The sequence below is a fragment of the Acinonyx jubatus genome, chromosome F2 (genome assembly GCF_027475565.1).
Source record: "Acinonyx jubatus isolate Ajub_Pintada_27869175 chromosome F2, VMU_Ajub_asm_v1.0, whole genome shotgun sequence".
Classification (NCBI taxonomy): domain Eukaryota; kingdom Metazoa; phylum Chordata; class Mammalia; order Carnivora; family Felidae; genus Acinonyx; species Acinonyx jubatus.
Window position 1 is genome coordinate 57,695,564 of NC_069394.1, and position 21,964 is coordinate 57,717,527.

General features: G+C 35.0%; 1 protein-coding gene across 4 annotated transcripts in view; it reads right to left on the reverse strand.

Moving 5' to 3' along the window:
* Nucleotides 1-1,901: 1,901 nt before the first annotated feature.
* Nucleotides 1,902-21,964, reverse strand: part of HNF4G (hepatocyte nuclear factor 4 gamma) — a 127,092-nt gene continuing 107,029 nt past the window's right edge. For all 4 annotated transcript variants that reach the window (XM_053208007.1, XM_053208008.1, XM_027064352.2 and 1 more), the window contains 8 exons: nt 21,280-21,374; nt 18,346-18,452; nt 16,636-16,791; nt 13,551-13,638; nt 9,033-9,185; nt 8,668-8,904; nt 7,493-7,615; nt 1,902-3,361 (listed from right to left, as the gene is read on the reverse strand). In XM_053208007.1, coding sequence (XP_053063982.1) covers nt 3,240-3,361; nt 7,493-7,615; nt 8,668-8,904; nt 9,033-9,185; nt 13,551-13,638; nt 16,636-16,791; nt 18,346-18,452; nt 21,280-21,374 — 1,081 coding nt within the window. In that variant the 3' untranslated portion in view covers nt 1,902-3,239. The remainder of the gene's footprint in view (nt 3,362-7,492; nt 7,616-8,667; nt 8,905-9,032; nt 9,186-13,550; nt 13,639-16,635; nt 16,792-18,345; nt 18,453-21,279; nt 21,375-21,964) is intronic.

The window sequence follows — 21,964 nt, forward strand, 5'->3', positions numbered from 1 at the left end:
GGCTCTATTTGTGGAATTTCATATCACTTTCACAGCAGCACGATTATACTCATGGTTAATCATGGACAAGTCTGCATTTCTTTTACTCTGATGTCATCTGCCTTATATTTTGCAGAAAAAAAATTTTTAATTTAGTTTAAAATTTAAAATTTAATTTCAGGAAATGTATAGATGGTTCTTATTTTTTAAAAAGTCTTTCTCTGGGCAGTTAGTGAAATCTTGCAGGGAAGGAAGTGACATAAAAAGATCAGCTCAAATGCCCAGGTTGAAATAGATGTCAAATTGCACTTGACTCTAGAGTAAAATAAACCTTATTACTAATACATGCAATGTTTTATCTTTATTCTAGGTTGCAATCTTCCTGTGGCCTAGAGCAAGAATTCTTCTTTCTCTATTAAATTAGAGTATATTTCTTGTATTCTCCACAAAGATATAAAAATTACATGCTTTCATATTTTAAAACATGGTAGGCAATTAAATATGAACACAGGACAAGGGCAGTTAAAACATCTAGGTTAAAAATGTATTGCCAGAGCATATGGATACAATGTTTAAGCCAAGCTAGCTCATTTATTTTAATCACTATCGCAAAACTTTAAAGAATAACTACATCATAAAGCTCAAATGTGAGGATTCTCCCTTCTATCAGTAGCCAATTCTATGATTATTTGGAGATGTGCTAATTAATTTTGCTCTGGCCTCTAAAGACCAGTATTAGTGAACTATATATGAATTTAATTAAATGTCCATATAAAATATATTATCCATATCTCTAAAAGTACAAAATCATTTTAAACAATAATGAAGCACCCTACTTCAGTTTTTTTTCCTCAATTTTTATTTAGAAAGTTCAGTGAAACAACATATCACAGTTTAGAAATATCTTAATCTCACTATAATTTACACTTAAAAATTTAGTAAGTTTTGATTTTCAACAATAAAATTTATAAAAATAATTTTACATTTATAAAATGAATCATTATTTCACAATAAATTATTCATATTTACCACCTGAAAAAGTTTTGTGCTATATAAAAGCAATAAGTTTCATTATCAATATTTTGAAAATACGCTGAAAACTTCAGTTCCTCTTTGTCCAGCATTTTTGGCAGTTAAGTATACAAAAATATTATATTAAAAATTCCCTGACCATAGTTATTAAAACAAAATCGTTAGCAATAATTTCTAAAACAAAGCTGTTTAGTAAATATATGCAGATAAGTTAAAGGGTTCACTAAAAATGAATTTTTTTAATATCTACTAAAAGAACAGCACAACAAGTAAAACAGAAACCTACAAAAGTATGTTATTTATAAAGATCAAAAGCATTCTTATACATGAAATTGAGACGCTAGAGTAAATTTCCAAAAAAATAAGAGTGAAGTAAACTTTCCTCTTCCCTCACTCACTCTCAAAGATATATTTTACAGTTTTCAGGTACCAGCTACTAAAGGAATTTTGATTTTATTAAATCCATTATAGCTTCCAATTAACCATTTTTCTACACTGACTTAATAAGTTAGTTAATATTAACAGAACCTTTTTTATTCGTAGGGTAAATGGGGGGTTATGAAATCTTAGAAATTTTGAGAGATTCTGTAAAAATCAGTTAATTTAGTCTCTTACAAGTTGGGACACTATTTTTTGTATCACTCATAATTACTCAGTAATATTTCCTTGCTTCTGTGTGCGTGTGTGTGTGTGTGTGTGTGATAGAGAAAGAGAGTGAGAGAGATCACTATTTCTTGAGGTGGCCCATCATGCATTGTTTTCAAATACACTTCAGCTTTAGATGATATCAAATAGGGCTCCAATGAACTGTACTCCTCAGTCCACTGGATTTTTGAAAATCCACTGAACCAGTGATTTGCATTTGTGTTTTCATCATAACCTATCTGGTATGTCTTTTATTTCCTTTAATTTGTTTTAAGGTTTTGTTTTGTGTTTTTGTCTTGTTTTTTTGTTTTTTGTTTTGGGGGGAAGACATTAAAGCGACAACAGTGGTTTCTTATTCATGCTGCAACAAATTTACACTCATTGATTACATGTAAATATGTGTTACAGGTAACAAGATGGGCTGGATTCAGTCATCACATCAACTGCATATATTTAAAAACCATAGTAAGAAGCTCACATTTTTCATTCCACACCAGATTTATTCTCCTTAGAATCAAGCAGATCTGGGCGTCAAGGTGGCTGTCCTGCTCTTCAGGTTTACAAACTTCAGTTATGTACTTCAACCCTCCAAGCAATAGGTTTCTTCATTTATAAGTGAAAGACAATAATACCTCTCTTACGGGGTTGCCGTGAGGATTGAGACACTGTGTGTGTGACAATGGCCATTTTGTCTCCCAATATCAGCCTCCCAGAGTGGTGCCGTTTTAGTTGGCACAAGGCTTATCACCTAAAGACTGCTCTTGCAGGGTCCCTGGGAACTAGAGGCAGGCATATGCTAAAATTCAAGTCAATGGATGACTACCAGATTGTTTTAGGAGAGAGAAGGCAGGGTTTCTCTTGGTCGAGCCACTGTGTTAAGGGTTTCCTTTTTTACCATTTATCCTGTATCTTGATTGGTAAAACAAACATGTTTTATGTTAAAATACATCTTCAAATATAGGCAGGATTACAAGGAATAGCCAGTCAGCCTTGGCATGACTATAATTTTCTAAGCTTAAGATAGAGGTGTATTTAACTGTGGGCCAAAAAGATGCTTCTTAGCCACTGGATATCCACAAGTGATTCTTCAAATAAATATTTCCTATTTTATAGCAACTGCTTTATTTTTCTAACTTGCAAGTTTGAAATTGATAAAAAAAAAAAATGGTTCATTTTACACTGATCTGGAATTGCTGATCTACCTACCATTCTTAGTCACAAAAGAACACTCAGTTCTGCATCACATCACAATGAAGCAATTATTTACAGATTTAAATTAATATCGAGACAACAAATGAAAGTAGTACATAAGATTCAACTGGTTCCAGAGCAGTGCAAGGGAAGTTGGAAAAATATACTATACAAACATATTGAAACTCAGATATGCATTATTTGCATCTGAAAGTTTTAAACAATAGCAATAACAAACAAAATGAGCATATAAACAAGAAAAGAGGATACCATCTTACAACAGCACCATGAAGAAGCCTTGGCTAAGAGTTTGCCAAAAGTACTATCCTGAGTTATTTTAAGACCAACAAGTTTTCACATTTACGCAGTGCCATTCAGGAGTAAACATATTCTCACAATTGCTTTTGTTTGGAGAGAGGCTGGTGTGAAATCACTGAAGCTTGGTTTGCGGCTATTTTGTACTGTTCTTGTCCAGAGCCTTGTGGTGGGGAAGGGAGTGGGGTCTCAGGAGTTGCTGAAAAAGAATCAGAGAATTGTATGTGATGGTGACAGTCACCCTGGCCCGGCCTAGTAAGCCCTGCATGACACCCATATGCATTATTCCACTTTGGAGATATTATCATATATATGAAGATCATATATAAAGTATGATTATCTAATCCGTTATGAGCTCACTGAGGTGCTATTGGAGTTGCACTGCCCTCTTCCCTCCCAGATAGCATCCAAACGGAATAGAGATGCTTAAACGTCTTCATAGTCACTCAACAGTCACGTACTGTCTTTCTTAATAGCATTTATGAGCATTTGATTCTCTCACAAACCCAGCAGAAAAAAAGTTAATGAAGAGTATGAACAGAATGCCAGGTTGTTTTTTTTTTCAAATCTTTGAAAACAACTGTACAATTTTTACAATGAAAAATGCACATAAAATATATTTGGTTTGGATTCCACTGACTCAAACATAATAGACGACATAAAAAGTTAAGACATTTTGCAAGTGCTTTGAAACCTATATCGGAATTAAAAACATCTGAAAAATACTGGCATTTTGCTTCAAAATTATTCTATTACAGTTGAGCTCACCCATCCCTTCCTCATCAAAGAGCAAGCCCAAGTAATTGAAAAAAGAAGTTACAGTGTGAATACTTCATTGTCTAGAATAGTATTTCCTCCTATTGCAAACTTTTACTATATTATAAAATAATCTGGGAGCTATCTTAGATTTTTAATTTTTTAAAACTTGAAATATTTTAATATTCACATTGATTTTAATTCCATATTTAACAGAACGAATAGAAAATGTTTGATAATCAGTCTGAGGCACTGCAAACTGTATAGACTTTTTTTTCAAAATAGCTTTTAAAAATTGATACAAAAATAAGAACACTTCCTTTTTGCCTGATCTTTCACATATTGACTTTATATTATTAAATATGGTTGGAAACAACATATTTACATACAGTTTAATTAACAAAAAAATAACCATATTTGCTTTAAAATTTTTTTTTCTGGATATTTGGGATGAATCTAAGACTGCCAGGACTTGCTCTAAAAGGCCAGGAAAATACACATGAACTTAAATTTATTTTGTGTGTATGTGTAATGTTTTGTTTTGCATAAAATATAAACTCTTCCAAATAGGTGCTAACAGAGGAAATTTTTCCTTTACAAATGGATTCTCATAAATATTATGTTGAAAGAGGTAAAATAAAAATGAGAAATGTGATGTGATTTTAAATAGACTAGGGTCAGCAAATATGCTTTTAAAAGTACTAGAAAACTAACATTTAAAAAGTACAAGATTCAACCACCAGCAGAATTGTTAAACGTTCTTGCCAGCCAATGCCTATAATGTTTAATATGTTGTTAAAGTGTTTTGTTTTCTGGGTTTATGAATAACTAATCCCTAAGAGAGATGACGTTGGACTTGCCCTGTCTGCTCTTGACTATGAAAGGAACATGGTAACATTTGCTTTCCAAGGATGGTCCCAAATTGATGTCTTTCAAACACATTTCAAGTTCTGTTTCCATAATATGAGTTATGTTTTAACAATTTTATTTCTGCCTTTATCATGTAATCAAAGAACTTTGTGTTTCGGACACTATTTACACATAGGTTTACCAGGGGCTGTATCTAAAAGGCAACAGGGATAATACCCATTTCTGTGGCCTCCACTTTCCCTACACCACTAGGTAGCAGTCAGGTGGTACTCACTAAATTGTCACATTTGTTTGAACATTTCCATGAAACCACACTGTAATTAGTTACTGAGGGCTACTGTAAATTCAGTAGGTAATACAGACACACATAATAATTATATCACAATAACTCAAGGAATCTCAGTGAGTTAGCTGGTTTAGTGTTAAGAGGAGATAGATCAAAGGTAAATGTGTGAATACTAAGTATAAACTCAGAAACAATCCTAGGTATTTTGTCAAATACAGATTTTTATCTCTGGAGTAGCTTATGAAAAATAGAATTTTTGTTAAATCTGCAACATTATCATATTAACTTTGCTAGTAACCCCTACTATTTATGTAATCATTTTAGTTCCAAAGTGTTTTCCCAGTGGCCCTCACTTTGCACAAATCTGACATGCATGGATTTCAGTCATTACAGCTTGGATAAATAGCACCAGTCTGGCAAAAACATGGCTCAAATTTCATTTAGCATGGTAACTCACAATTAACTGTGAGTAACTGCATAAATACAAACTTCACTGCTAACTCTTTGGTCTACATGAATCACCTCAGTAACAGATGTGTATTGTGATCAGTAACCAATCACATCACATCTTTAAGTCTGTCTGGGATGTCACTGAACATATTTTATTCAGTTCATGTACTGACAACTAAGTGTGTAGTTGTGTTGCCTCCTCATCTCCTAGTGATAAATTCTCATGACATTTTGCAAAAAAATGGACAATTAAAACAGAATTGGCAAAAAATAAATAAAAGAAAAGAAGCAAAAAGTGACAATGCAGGAAGTGAATGGAACATGGATGGAGCTGCAGAAGAAATAGTTCCCCTGGGAATGCAGACACTGCTGCTCTTTGAGTCTCTAAATCTGCATTCTGTGAAATCTTGCTGTTTGCAATAACGTGGATGGAGCTAGAGTGTGTTATGCTAAGTGAAATAAGCCAATCAGAGAAAGACAAATACCATATGATTTCATTCATATGTGGAGTTTACGAAACAAAACAGATGAACATATAACATGGGAAAGTGGGGGGAAGAGAAGAGAGGGAAACAAATCACAGGAGACTCTTAATGATAGAGAACAAACTGAGGGTTGATGGGGGGTGGGGACATGGCTAGAAGGGTGATGGGTACTAAAAAGGGCACTTGTGATGAGCACTGGGTTTTGTGTGTAAGTGAGGAATTACTGAATTCTACTCCTGAAACCAATACTGCACTGTATGTTCACTGAAATTTAAATTAAAACAATAAAAATAAATCTGCATTCTGGGTCTTAGTGAAGGTAAAGTGATGGACATTAGTGAAAAAACTTCAAATTAAATAATTTCTCAGAGATATTTCAGACATGGAAATTGCGAAGGGTAAAATCTTGGAAGCTGATCCAAACTTCCCAAAAGAGTAAAATTCATCAAGGCATAGAAAAGATGCTCACTTCCACTTGCAATTTAGAACAGAGGAAAGCAGGACGCACTGTTGAAACTATACTTCATAATTTTTTTACAGATTTTTAAAAAATGTTTTTTTATTTATTCTGAGAGAGAAAGAGGGGACACAAAAGGGGAGGGGCAGAGAGAGAGGGAGAGGGAGACTCCCAAGCAGGCTTCACGCTGTCAGCACAGAGCCTGACGTGGGGCTCAAGAGTCAGACGCTTAACCAACTGAGCCATCCAGGCACTCCTTCTTGATAATTTTTTAACAAACAAACAAACAAACAAAAACATGTGAATTCTCTAATGCTTACATTACAGTGTCTTAAATAGATATTAGGATTATTATTATTCAGCTTCACTATAGAGTTACAACCTGTAGTTAGGAGAGTTCTTAATGTTTCAGCAAACACTTTTATTTATTCATTTTTAAATGTTTATTTTAAGATAGAGAGAGAAAGAGAGAAAGCATGAGCATTCACACACACACACACACACAGACGCGTGAGAACAGGGTAGGGACAGAGAGAGAGAGGGAGAGAGAGGATCGCAATCAGGCTCCGTGCTGTCAGTGCAGAGTCCAACATGGGGCTTGATCTCACAAACCATGAGATCGTGACCTGAGCTGAAACCAAGAGTCTGATGCTTAACCAACTGAGCCACCCAGCCACCCCGGCAAACATTTTTAAAGGTCACAATCAACTATAATTTTCCTATTGATTATTAAGTTTTCCTTGCACGCTTCCAGCTTGCACAGTCCTTTTCACAGCCCTGCACTACCAGGCCAAACCAGGACTGCCTGTACATTCTGTTTTATGCACTCACATCCAATTTTAGGGAGCAAACTCATGATCCTTAGGAGAACAAGGACTTGCTGAATATCACAATCTCCCACAGTGGAGTCCTACAGAGGAAACTGTGCCTAAATTTTGCTATTGCTGAGTACTGATAGATTCTTTCCCCAAATTCCACTTTTTCTTAATTAAGTTCAAAAAATATTATGGTTGGCAAAATACTTACAGATCTGGTCTGTATGAACCAGTGTTGACATGGGACCTAAAAGTATAGTTTGTCCGGTTAATGGATCTTGAGACAAATGTGGGTGCACCGGATGATGGAGATGGCTGGCGTCACTGGAAGCACCTACAGAAGATAAAAAGATGCTTGCGTTAGTGACATTTAATCAGCGACAGCAAGTTTACCTTGCAACACATGCTTTGATTGACAGCTTGAATATTGCTATTTTTGCAAAGTGCTTTTTGGGATTTCAAAAATAAATTAATAGAACTGCTGCCATATTAAGGACAATGTCAGCTTTCACTGTGCATTGGCTAGATTAATGTTGTATCATGTTATGTTGTATATTAATAATGGACCTTGTGTGCTGTTTCCTGGAATCATTAGGTTTGCTGCCTGTTGTTAAGGCAATTCCAAGAATCACTTACCTCAAGTTTATAGTATTTGGGATCACACTAATAGCATAAACAACTTTTATTTCAGAAAGATGTCATTAGAAACACATTAAGCACCAGAAAACTAAAACTGAAATAAAATAAAATAAAGTGATTTTACAAGGAAATTTAATTTAGATCAGAACACAAAATAAATGATTTCTTAACTTATTCCTGACATTTATTGCAGCAATGAAATCTCATTTTTCCCTTCTCATTGTGTTATGTCAATTAATTATTTCAGGAGCAAAGTGTTTAGTTTTAAGGTATTTACTAGAAATATTTTTAGGTTCTGTTGCAATGCTGGTATCCTTGAGCTTTTAAAGGAGTCATGGCATAGAAAAATAGAATACACCCCTAGGAGTCCTAAAAATAGAAAATCCATTTCTATTCACTATATTTGAAAGGATAGAAACTGAGGCAAGAAGAACTGCGGGGGACAAAGATGGCAGAGACTAGTAAGAATGAGGATTTCAATGTGTTCAAGTATTTTTGTCTCCATCAAATGGGTTTTGCAGACTTTCTAAATGTTAAAAAAAAAAATGAATCCACTATGTCACAGACAAAATATAAATAGATTCTGCTCCAGAAACCAATACTACCTATGTGTGCTAACTAACTTGAATTCAAATAAATAAAATAAAATAGAAAAACTTGGAAGAAGATAAACAAACAAACAAACAAACAGGTCAACCTATTACAGACTACAATGCTAATAAATAATAAATTCTTAAATGTACTCACCACCTAGTAACATTTCCTGAAGTAAGTTGTCAATTTTAACCATCCCAAAAAGTTTAACGAATTGTATTTGCTCAATCATTTGCCAGGTGATGCTCTGCAGCGTGGGCAGGAGCAAGAGCAGCTCTCCAAACCTCCCCCGGGAGTCATATTGCCTGTCATTGATGTAGTCCTCCAAACTGAGCTGCACTTGGAACCGCATGTTCTTAATCTTTACCGGGTCGCTTAGCCCTTTTGCATCTAAGAAAGGAAGAAAAGGGGCAATCTAAGAGATCGCATCTTGCTAGAGTGTGAGAGAAAATATTCCAATACTAAATAATGGTTAATTTTCATTTTAATTGTTGTTTAATGGAAATCTGAAAACAAACCTGGATCAAAAAATACAATTGCCTTCAAACAAGCATATTCATTGTCATCAATCTGAATTTCTTGAAATGGTCGTACCAACTCGTCTAGAACCCGGTTGGCCACGCGGCTGATCTCAATTTCACTGCTGTTGCGGTGAATTACGTAGTTGTTTCCTAGGAGGAAAAAAAAAAAAGATCAGCACACCCAACAAAAGATAGTCGGATATGATTTAAGTTTTCACAAATAAATATTTTAAACGGTTCTTCCCTTGAAGGAATAGGAATAGTACTTTCTTTCAGTAGTGGATTGGAAGAATAAATATTGTTAAAATGTCAATACTGCAAAGCTCTCTACACATTCAATGCAATCCCAATCAAACTGCACCAGCATTCTTCTCGAAGCTAGAAAAGGCAATCCTAAAATTTGTATGGAACCACAAAAGGCCCCGAATAGCCAAAGTAATTTTGAAGAAGAAGACCAAAGCTGGAGGCATCACAATCCCAGACTTTAGCCTCTACTACAAAGCTGTAATCATCAAGACAGCATGGTATTGGCACAAAAACAGACACATAGACCAATGGAATAGAATAGAAACCCCAGAATTAGACCCACAAAAGTATGGCCAACTAATCTTTGACAAAGCAGGAAGGAATATCCAATGGAAAAAAAGACAGTCTCTTTAACAAATGGTGCTGGGAGAACTGGACAGCAACATGCAGAAGGATGAAACTAGACCACTTTCTTACACCATTCACAAAAATAAACTCAAAATGGATAAAGGACCTGAATGTGAGACAGGAAATCATCAAAACCCTAGAGAGGAAAGCAGGAGAAAACCTCTCTGACCTCAGCCACAGCAGTTTCTTACTTGACACATCCCCAAGGCAAGGGAATTAAAAGCAAAAATGAACTATGGGGACCTCATCAAGATGAAAAGCTTCTGCACTGCCAAGGAAACAATGAAGAAAACTAAAAGGCAACCGACGGAATGGGGAAAGATATTTGCAAATGACATACCAGGCAAAGGGCCAGTATCCAAAATCTATAAAGAACCCACAAAACTCCACACCCAAAAAACAAATAATCCAGTGAAGAAAAGGGCAGAAGACATGAATAGACACTTCTCTAAAGAAGACATCCAGATGGCCAACAGGCACATAACAAGATGCTCAACATCACTCGTCATCAGGGAAATACAAATCAAAACCATACTCAGATACCACCTCACGCCAGTCAGAGTGGCTAAAATGAACAAATCAGGAGACTTATAGATACTGGAGAGGATGTGAAGAAACGGGAACCCTCTTGCACTGTTGGTGGGAATGCAAACTGGTGCAGCCGCTCTGGAAAACAGTGTGGAGGTTCCTCAAAAAATTAAAAATAGATCTACCCTATGACCCAGCAATAGCACTGCTAGGAATTTACCCAGGGGATACAGGAGTGCTGATGCATAGGGGCACTTGTACCCCAATGTTTATAACAGCACTTTCAACAATAGCCAAATTATGGAAAGAGCCTAAATATCCATCAACTGATGAATGGGTAAAGAAATTGTGGTTTATATACACAATGGAATACTACGTCGCAATGAGAAAGAATGAAATATGGCCTTTTGTAGCAACATGGATGGAACTGGAGAGTGTTATGCTGAGTGAAATAAGCCATACAGAGAAACACAGACACCATATGTTTTCACTCTTATATGGATCCTGAGAAACTTAACAGAAACCCATGGGGGAGGGGAAGGAAAAAAAAAAAAAAGGTTAGAGAGGGAGGGAGCCAAAACATAAGAGACTCTTAAAAACTGAGAACAATCTGAGGGTTGATGGGGGGTGGGAGGGAGGGGAGGGTGGGGGATGGGTATTGAGGAGGGCACCTGTTGGGATGAGCACTGGGTGTTGTATGGAAACCAGTTCGACAATAAATTTCACATTAAAAAAAAAAAAAAGAAAGAAAAACTTAAGAACACGTCAAGGATAAATGACATTGATAATATGATCACATGCATTTTAACAGACTCAGTCACTAGTGATAACACGAAAGTGCAGACTAATAACAAGCTAATAATTGACAGGAGAGAAACAAAATATAATGATTACCCTTCCACTATGTCAGTTATCTATTAGTGTCTTAATCATTAATGAGTGTAACACAAAACCTAAAGAAACTTTCTTGCTTACAGTGGATAAAAAGAGGACTCCTTTAGTGGTCTAGGTATATGTAGGTGTAACAACTTTTGAAACACAACTTTAACAGGCCTAAGTAGATGAATTCAAGAAAGTTCAGAAATTGAACAGAGACTAGACTCCTTAATCCCTAAGGATGCTCCAATTTAGAATGTCTCTGGCTGTATGTGACAAATAGTATAGCTTCGAAAATATTAGAAACTAGAAGTTATTAGAGCTCCTAAGATAACAGCTAAATTGTTATTTTCTGATTTTATAAGAAGTCAATATTCTGAATTCTTTCATTGCAGGCAAAGACCATCTTCAGTGTAACAACATGTAAAAAGATCTAAAAAAATATAGACTTGCTGTTATGAAAGTTAGTTTACCTAATTATTCAGGATAAAACAATTTAGAAATAGGTAGCAAATACATTTGAGTTTTTAAGTATACTGTATTCAATCTATAATGAGAGCAGTATTATAGCAGTCTTATAAATGCAGGAGAGTGTTTAATAGAATCTAAGAGCATGGTCTCTGCAGTCACATTATGTGGTTTAGAATCCTGGCTCTATCCCTTACTAGCTTTGTGACCTTAAATTAACTTTCTCTGCCTGCATTTCTTCACCTGCAGAATAAAAGTACGTACCTATCCCTTAGGGTTATAATGAGGATTAAATGAGATAGCATGTATTTATATGTAAAGCACTTAGAGAATGCATCTTGCATAGTAAGTCCTATGCAAGATGTAAGTAAGATATTAGCTGTATCTATTATATTAGCTATATCATATTATATGTGAAAAATATATCATATTTTATTTATTCCTATTTTGGGTTAAAATATCTAACACAAAGACATATTGAGCAATCTAGTCATCATTTCACACAGCCAGAGAGAAGTGGAGATAATAATCATTACAGCCATCTCAACTCTCTCAAAAGGAAAACTAATTTTAAAAGGTAAGTAAGGTGGGTGGATGGAAGCAATTGCTTAAGGAAGACAAAAGCTTTCCCTTGTGTCTTCTTCCCCCATTCAACCTGCCATCCTACTTTGTCTCTTCCAGCACTACTACTTAACTATCAGGATTTTCAGACATAGTCACCAAATAATTTTTTTAACTTGGGATTTTGCATCATATCATAGGCAATGAGATCATAGGAAATAGACATGTTCCTTGGAAGTGTATAAAACAAGTTACAAGTATTAAGCAGCCACTGAAGGAGTTGGAAACAACACTGAGACTCCAATAAAGTGGTCACATAAATCATCAGTTATTTGTCCTGATAGGATTTAAAGATACTTCATTATTATGTTTATTGAGCAACATTTCTCTTTTATTTTTAAATCTTTTCCCTCCAGTTTTATTGAGAAATAATTGACATACATCACTGTATAAGTTTAAGAAGGACAGCATGACGGTTTGATTTACATATATTGTGAGATGATTACCATGGTAGGTTCAATTAATGTCCATCTTCTCATGGATACAACGAAAACAGAAGGAAAAAAATCCCCTTGTAATGAAAATGCTTAGAATTTACACTCTTAACAATGTCCACACATGTTATACTGCAAGTGTTAGCTCTAGTCATCATGTTGTACATCATATCCATAGTATTTATTTGACTTGTAACTGGAAGTTTGTACCTTTTATTTTTTTAATTTTTTTTAACGTTTTATTTATTTTTGAGACAGAGAGAGACAGAGCATGAACGGGGGAGGGGCAGAGAGAGAGGAAGACACAGAATCGGAAGCAGGCTGCAGGCTCCAAGCTCTGAGCCATCAGCCCAGAGCCCAACGCGGGGCTCGAACTCATGGACCGCGAGATCATGACCTGAGCTGAAGTCGGACGCTTAACTGACTGAGCCACCCAGGCACCCCAAGGAAGTTTGTACCTTTTGACCACCATCTCCAACTTATATTTTTAAAAATTTTTCATGTTTATTTATGAGAGAGAGAGTCAAAGTGTGAGAGAGGAAGGGGAAGAGAGAGAGGGAGACACAAAATCTGAAGCCGGCTCCAGGCTCTGAGCTGTCAGCACAGAGCCCGATGTGGGGCTTGAACTCTCAGATCACATGATCATGACCTGAGCCAAAGTCAGATGCTTACCAAATGACCCAACCAGGTGCCCCTCTCCAACTCTTATTTTTAAATGTTAATGCACCTAAAAAACATCTCAATGCCCTCTGAACTTCGCTGCAATGAAGTCAAGGAAACACAGGGTCTTGAATGAGGATACAATTAATTAAATCCAATTTGGGAAATGAGAGTACCATTTTACAGTGTCTTGAATGCTTGCTACATACAGAATAGATCCTGTGTAAAGATGAAGCATGCATAATTTCTTCTTAAATTAAAAAAAAAAACTTACCCAAAAGCAAAATATCTTTATACACCATGGATCTCTTTGTCGCTCCAAGCAGTAAATGTTCCCCTGCGTGAGCTCTCAACAGTGCCACCTTAATGAAAAATTTCAAGTTTAACAATTAATTATAAAAAATAATGATTAAAAGATGGTATAATATGTATCTGATTAATTCAGTGCTCTTTAAGCCTGGGACCTTTTTTTTTTGGTTTTAATAACTATAATATTCATAGATGCTTGCCATCATTAAGCCTTCTATTTTTCTATTTCAGCATGTCAAAAGAGTTTTACTTTTTATAATTTCTAAAGCTTAGAAGTTAATACAAACAAACAAAATAGATCTGGAGTGAAATAGAATCAAACAGAGTTCAAATGCTGCCTGGTCATACCTGTTGAATCTTAGATAAGTTAACCAGTATGTTTGGGACTCAATTGTTTTCATCTGTCAAATGGAGGTAGTGATAAAAATCTCAAAGGTAGTCATGAGGACCAAATAAGAAAACATATGTAAAAAACACTCTGTTATTACACATAATAGGCTGAATAAACAAAAGCAAAGCAAGGACTTGTGGCAAACTAAGAAGAGGATGGATAACCTCATTGCTGACACTTTGTAGACTGAAGCTAATTGCACTAAGCTTTCAACTGAACTTTATGCATATGCTCAACTACTTGCCATCACCTCTAGGAAGACTAAGAAGCATTCCAAATATAAAACATCAAAGTAATGTTTCTCCAATATCTTCATCATCTTACTAACTGGTCTGCTCATCCAAAATGCTTGTTCACGTCAGAATCCAAAGCCCATTTTGATTCCTTTCTAGTTGTACAGCAAATCCGGGTACTGCTTCTCCATAGCTACCACCCCAGCCCGAGCCTTTGCCATTCTTCACCTTGTCTGCCACAATGCACTCCACAGAGCTAATAAGTTGATTCTTGCTTCCCTTCTGGTTCCTCCATCCTAAATCCTTCTTGACAGAGCTTCCCAGATAACTTTTGTGAAACAATAGTCACTTACTATCATCCCTCTCCTGAAAACTCCTCACTGGTTTCTAATTGCCTTTACAATAAAACCCAAAGTCGTTAACAATGGCCTCCCAGGTAACAGCACAACGGTTTGTCCTCCCCCGCTCCTTCCCCCCCCCTTCTCTGATCTCAGCTTATGATATCCCTTGTTCTCTTGTTCTCTTTTCTCTGCACTCATTATTTCAACTTGCCTCAGAGCCTTTGAACATGCTCTTCCTATCCCTGGAATGTCTTGTCCTCAGATGTTGGTATGTTTGGTCCCTTGTCATTCAGGTCTCAGGAAAAGTCACTGATCCCCAATTTAAAGTATGTCTTGCCATTCCAACACAGTCATTCTACAACTCACCCCATTCCATTTTATAGAACTTATCCCCACCTAGAATTAACTTACTCATAATCTGTATCTTTTTTATTGTCTGTCTCTCCCAAATAGAGTGCAGACTTTATGAGAATCATGATGAGTCTGTATTTTTACTGCCAGATCGTCACAGAACCTAAAATGGAACTGTAGTCCCAATAAATATTCGTTTGATGAATTTTCTGAGTGAATTTAACTGATCTAGGATCAGTTTTAAAAATTGTTAAGTGGAGATAATAACATTTATGTCAGAGGTCCTGAGGGGATTCAATAAAATAATGTAATATTTAATGCAACTGAAAGCTACTTCTCTAATGCCTTAACCACACTGGACATTTGCCCATCCAAGGCTAGTAATGTTATATTGTTAGTATTCAAGCGTCATTTAGCAAATAAAAACCATTTTTGACAGGTTACTAGATTTTAATTTTCCAATTTTAAATCATTGCCTTCACACACAAGTCAGCAACTTTTAAAGAGGAGTGATAATAAAAATATAAAACTGATAAATAACGTAACCTACTTATATGGCTTGGGGTGAGACACGTATGTTTTAGCAATTTAGCATTATTCACTCTGAAATAACCTTCTGAGCTTAGCTATCTTTATGACATGTCAATAACCATGACTCATACCAGGAAGGCAGTTACAGAACATTTTAAGAATGATTTCAGAATTCATAGTACTTTTTTATTTTTTTATCTTTTGGTCACCAGGATTTCACCTGTCCTAGAAATATAACTTCTGACTTCCTATGATCACTTTTTGTTCTGGTTGTATAAATATTTTGCCCTTCTCTGATTTTTAAACAATCAATATGCACCTTTCCCTTTAATTGTTTGTTTTTGTATATCAGTGATAAAGAACATGGCCAGAGGGTGTAAAACTATACACTGGGCATAATACATATCATGGTTTACTCAGTGTGGGGAATTAAAAATTTTCAAATTATATGCATCTACAAAATATTATAAACTATTTAAATGGAGGCATTAAAAATGAATCTGAAGCTAATAATCTAATTTTCACAGACTAGGAAATTAAAATTCTTAACTATTCATTAAAATGTCTTAATGTATATATGACCAAATACCAAAATATATGTATTAGGAAAAGTTTGTTGTGTCTGAAATACTATTGAAATCTGTAGACTTCAGAGCATGATTCTAGAGATGTTTTTGCCGAACCCATATTTTTATACAGTAAATGCTAGGATAGAATTGACAACATGAAAGGCAAAATTTTATGTTAATTGCATAGAGTTCCTACCAAGACACCAACACAACCTGTGAGGTTTCTGTCTAGGAGTGGCCTGGTATTTCCATGGAATTTTATATGGCGCCTTCCAAGATACACCAAGACACGAGAGTATACCTTTTCCCTCCCAGACATTTGTCTCACAATGGCAGTTACTTGCTATCCTGTTTTTCTTCTTCACTTAAGCTTTTTCAACTCCAAGAGGGAAGATCAGTGTCTTCCTCAACTTCACCCAATTAATAAATTTGCAAGACCCCTAACACAGAAGTTAAACAGTTGTGCCTCTTAATAGAACAAGGTGACTGGACAAGAAAGCCAATCTTTCCCTCACAAGATAATTTAACTTGTCAACTATGGTAAACCTATTTTAAATATAATTTAAAAAACACATAAACTGGGCAAAGTTCAAAAATCATTTCTGAAAGCATTCGTAAAATCTTTAACTTATACCTGGTCATCCAGCGGTAACTCACAGAAGGCGGGTATATATTTAGCCCATTCCACCAAGACTAAGAGCTGCTGCTTCATAGATTCGCAGACATCACTGATACTTGCAATTTTCTTAACATTTATGTCAGTGCTTGCTCCAGGGCTTGAGATTGAGATCTGGCATTAAGAAGATTACATTAATTTATCATTTCAAATAACACCTGAGTACCATTTCTCTTTTTTCTATGATTCCAATAAGTAAACACCTTTGAAGTGGACACTATCATTGCCACAGTATTTTGAAATATATGAAACATTTTAAAATTGAGAAAAAAAATACCAACCAGTACAAGTTAAATTGAAAACATTCACTGCACAGTACCATGGCTCTGGGAGCAGTACCTTCTTTTACTGGCAAACCCATAAAATAAGTTACTCAACTTTCAGGGAGTTTCCTAATTCAAAATGACTATACAGGAAGATATGCAGTATTCACCTGAAATACACTCTGCAATTTTATTTTTAATTAAAAAATGATATTTCCACTAAGAAAGCCCACCTTTAACTTTTAAAAATATCCGAAAAAAACGTTTCCAGTGGATACAGTTTACCAAACTGAGGAGAAAAGATTTAGACGAGAAGCCAGAACTGCAGTAAATAAAAGCCCATCAACATAAAATTAAGAAACCAACTTTTGACTCAGCAACATTGAAAAGCTTAACATGGAATGAAAAAGTTTTCAAACTATATATAATTTTGAACTATATAAAATATAAGTGGCTTCAAAATGCTTTTCTACTAAAGAAAATCTCTTTCTAAAAGTCCTTATAAACTTAATTTTTGAATATGTGTCTCTGTGGTATACATGTCTTTCTATGTGTATGTTTATTTCCTCACAGCTTCCCTTTAAGCTATTTCATAAATGCTCTATACGACTATCAAGTAATCTTCAAATACTGATGATAATGGTGATGTTAGCCTCATCATACTACTCTCATGCTATTAAAAATGAAAGTAGTTGCACTGACTCGTTATAGGACCTGATTAATAGTTAGCTATTTCATAATTTGCTTTACAATAGAAAAATACCATTAACTTTTCTAATGCAGCAATGCCAAAATAAACTGTCTTCAAAAGGTTTCTTCATCTTAATTTTAAACGATTTATTTTTATGTATATAACTAATGACAGACATTTTTTAAACTTTGGAACTGATATTCTCATTCTAGAAGTTTAAAATAATAAACTCTTTCTCCATTGGCTTCTGAATTCTGGCTCTTCTCTTAAATACTTGTTTCCAAAGCTGATGCCAAGATGAGTTCTTGAGTCCAGAAACCATTTTCAAGGAAGCAAGCTCTGATGATAGGTCTCAACCAAACTCCCAAAAAGCCATAGCAACCAATTTTACAGATTTAATCAGTGAAACAAGACAGTGCCCCCAGAACACTGTGCTCCTCATTCAGAATTTTAAATCAACCTCATAAGCTAACTTTTATTGAACAATAGTGCACTGAAATGCATTTCGGTTTTTGTTTTTTTTCTGTTTAAAAACAGGAAGTTGTCCAGGGAAAGTCAAAATTAAGTCAACAGTCCACCTAATACTTTCAAAGTAAAACTGCAACTGATTTAAGTAGTGAGCACATGTAAAGGAACGTAGATTATTTTAGAATTATGCCTAAACAGACATTTGATTCTTTTAAACAGGATTGAGTACCGGTGTGCATTGCATACCTGGCGAGACCGAATTTCTGCCTGTGCCAGTGTGTTAATGGAGGGGATGTTGCTGCCATCAAATGTGCTCCTTCTGGTGCTTATTCGATCACGTTCATTTTGCACAGCTAGGGAAGAAAATCACAGTATTCACTGGTCAGTTCTCTTCAGTCCGCGTCAGGACATAAGTTTAAAGATTAAAAAATAGTAATAAAAAGTAAAAATGGATATTTCTTAAAGACCGGGGAAGGGGTTAAGACAGAGGGGGAAGTATGACTGAAAATATGTTTCATTCTGTACTGCTTTTAAAAAAGTAGAAAGCCAGGCCTGTCAATAGAGCTCATAAAATACTGCCTTTTGAAACTTCATGGTTGCATGCGTGTCACAAAGTGTTGGGTCAGCCAGTTCAGCCACGCTGTATAACAGGATGACTTTCCATTCTCTCAAAGTTAATAAAACCATAAGATAAGTAGATGAAGAGTATCTCCATAAGATTGACCAAGTCAGAGAGTGTATCCACTGTTAGAAGATATGAGTCATAGATTTTGAAACTTCATATTCGTTTTTTTTTCCTTAAACACTAGCCAAAATGGAAATTAAATTTATTTAGTGAAGGTGAATTTAAGCTTGCAGTCTTATAATCTCTTGTGAAACCATGTCCTTGGGACAGTTTACTAACATTAATAAAGCAAAAGTTGCAGCAAGGGGTCTCTCCCGAGAAGAATGAGGTTTTGAACATCAGCATTTTGGAAAGATGAAGACTTCTTAAGTATTATACAAAAAGCTTCTAAGAGAGAGCCAAATTCCTTATTGAAAACTACATTTTAAACATAAGGAAGAGTGAACAAGGGAGTATTACCTTGTATACGTGTCATACAAAGAAAAATACAAGTCAAATATCAAAGTTAGTGTTAAAACTTAGGAGATAAATTTATCTTCTGTTAACCAAAAAGAACAAAAACAAGGCCTATAGTCCTTAAATCTTTTTAGATCAATATGCTACTCTGTATTGCTGGAGAGCTAAGACATTAAACTATTAGAATTTTTTATGCAATTATTCTCCTTAATACTAAAGAGATTCATCAGTTCCTATGCCAAAATCTACCATCTACCCAAACGTACTATTAACCACCAACTCATTAATGTGGAAGAGAATATACTGGACTTTTGCCTTTAAGAGTGAGTAGTGTTTAAGTTGGAGTGAATCATTAATATTTTATTTTAAAATCATATTTACTGGTAGCTTACTCCTTTTTTTCTCCCACAGAAATTGTCATTGATTTGTAGCCCAGACTGACTCATGTGGAAATGCATATGTGGAGATAAAAAATTAAAATGTAAGCTATGATTTTATGAATTTCATTTACATGATCAACCCTTGGAAACATGCCAAAAGAAATTCTGAACATTTGTAATCTTCTTACTGCTATCATTTTTGACATAAAACCATGTTTATATATGTCTCCATCTAACTAACTTTGATATTATGCTATTACTGTAAATAAGAGAAATATATCTACTTTGAAACCCAAAAGCTACTTCCTAGTCTATTTAGGAAAAAAAAAACAACAAGGCATTATTCTGTGAGCAATAGAAGACATGATTTAACTATTTTTGGAAGTAATTTTATTTCAAAACCTGTACACTCTTAAAGGAAATACAGGATGGAGACTTGCTTATACTTTTGTAGGAGTAATGCTGGGGTTCATGTAGAAATAGGTGAAGTTGACTGACAGAGTATATAATTAATCCCATAAACTACTGAATATGCCATTAGAAATAAGTCATTTTGTAATGACAAAGTGCTTCTCCCTTAGTTCTGTACACTTTATTTTGCCTTTTTTTTTGAGATTAGCAGTCTGAATGAAACTAATGGAATTTTTTGTCTCTTTAAAATATTGTGACAAAGAAAAAATGAGTTATGTTCAAGATAGGTATACTTCTGTAGTGTAGTAACCTGATTTAATTTTTATGGTTTGTAAAATAGTTCTGAAAAATATTTCTTTGCCTATGATAGGCATAAGCCTGTGACAAAACTGAATAAGCATAGAATCTTGCAGAGGCTCATCCCAACAAATCCCCCAGATTTGTTTCTGAATTAACCATATTTAGGGGGCGTGCCTGGGTGGCTCAGTCGGTGAAGCACTGGACTCTTGATCTCCGCTCAAGTCTATCTCACAGTTGGTGAGTTCAAGACCCATGTCGGGCTCTGTGCTAAGGGAGGCTGCTTGGGGATTCTCTTTCTTTCCCTCTCCCTCTGCCACTCCCCCATTTGTGCTTGCTCTCGCTGTCTCTCTCTTCTCGAAATAAATAAATAAACATAAAAAATAAATAACCATATTTAGAATGTAGGATAGTATAATCAGATTATTTACTATGTTTGAAATGCAATTAATGCACACTAAAATAGAGTATCTACTCTATTGTCTCTGTTCCTCATTGAATGTAAGCTCCCTGAGAGGAAGGACTCTTTTTTTCTGTTATGTTCACCGCTGCAGCCTTAATGCCATGAACAATTTTTAGAAAGAAGTGCTCAATAAATATTTCTTAAATAAACAAATGAATGAGCAAAAAGCTCATGTTTAGTCAATGTTGATGAAATGAATATATTCAGTTGCTATTGACAATAAATATGTGTTTAAAAATACATTTGTAACTTCAACCTATTAATCAATTTTGACATTTATCTTTGGAACGTGGTATTGGAATATTATTTAGATGATAATTTTGTTTCCAGGGATAAGACAGTAATAGAGATAATAGTTTCTAGAATCAGACAGTCATCAGAGACTAGGTGTCAGTGTTCTTGGGTAAATTCTTACACTCAAGGAATTATAGATTCTTCATTTAGGCAATTCAGAACACAGGTGAAAAGGTTATTGTGATTAAATGAAGATGTATATTTTTTAACACTTTTGCTTAAATAATTGTCATTATTATACTATATATTATTACCTTCTTTTTTCATTCCTGCTCTAAAACACTTTCTTAATCGACAATATCTACATTGATTCCTTTTGTCCTTGTCAACAACACATTGCCGACTGAACCTATAACATCAAACAAAGAAAGATTAGCTTGCAAGTATTTATTTATTCAAAAAACACATAAATAAACAGATAAATAAAACTTGAATAAGTATGGTCAAGTGTGGCCCAAAAGGAAGAATGTATAAGAACAATTACCTGCGACATTTCCAGTCAGTGATCAGCATGTGCATGGAAATGCCCATCAGCTGATGAACAGATCAATAAAATGTGGAAATAAAGGCCTCACCTCTCATGCAGTCTTTACAGTAAAATAAAACCGAATGATATCTCACTTCTCCCCGGTATACATTACCACTTCAATCATGAGTCATGAAAGCCAAATCTGGTTTAAAAATCTTTGACATGTGAATTCTAATTGCTTATTACTAAATGGTTTCAGTGTAATGGAGAATATATCAGGACTTCATTCCTCTGCTCCTTTCATGCTTTGCTCTCTTTAAATATTTTCCTATTAATTTTAAATGTGCCTCACATGCAATTGAAATTGCTCTAACTGCTCAGTTACATAACCAGAGGCACAGCATTGAGCGTAGTCTCTGTATAATTGGGTACTACCTCACACTCACTAAAATGGCTATAATCAGGGGGAA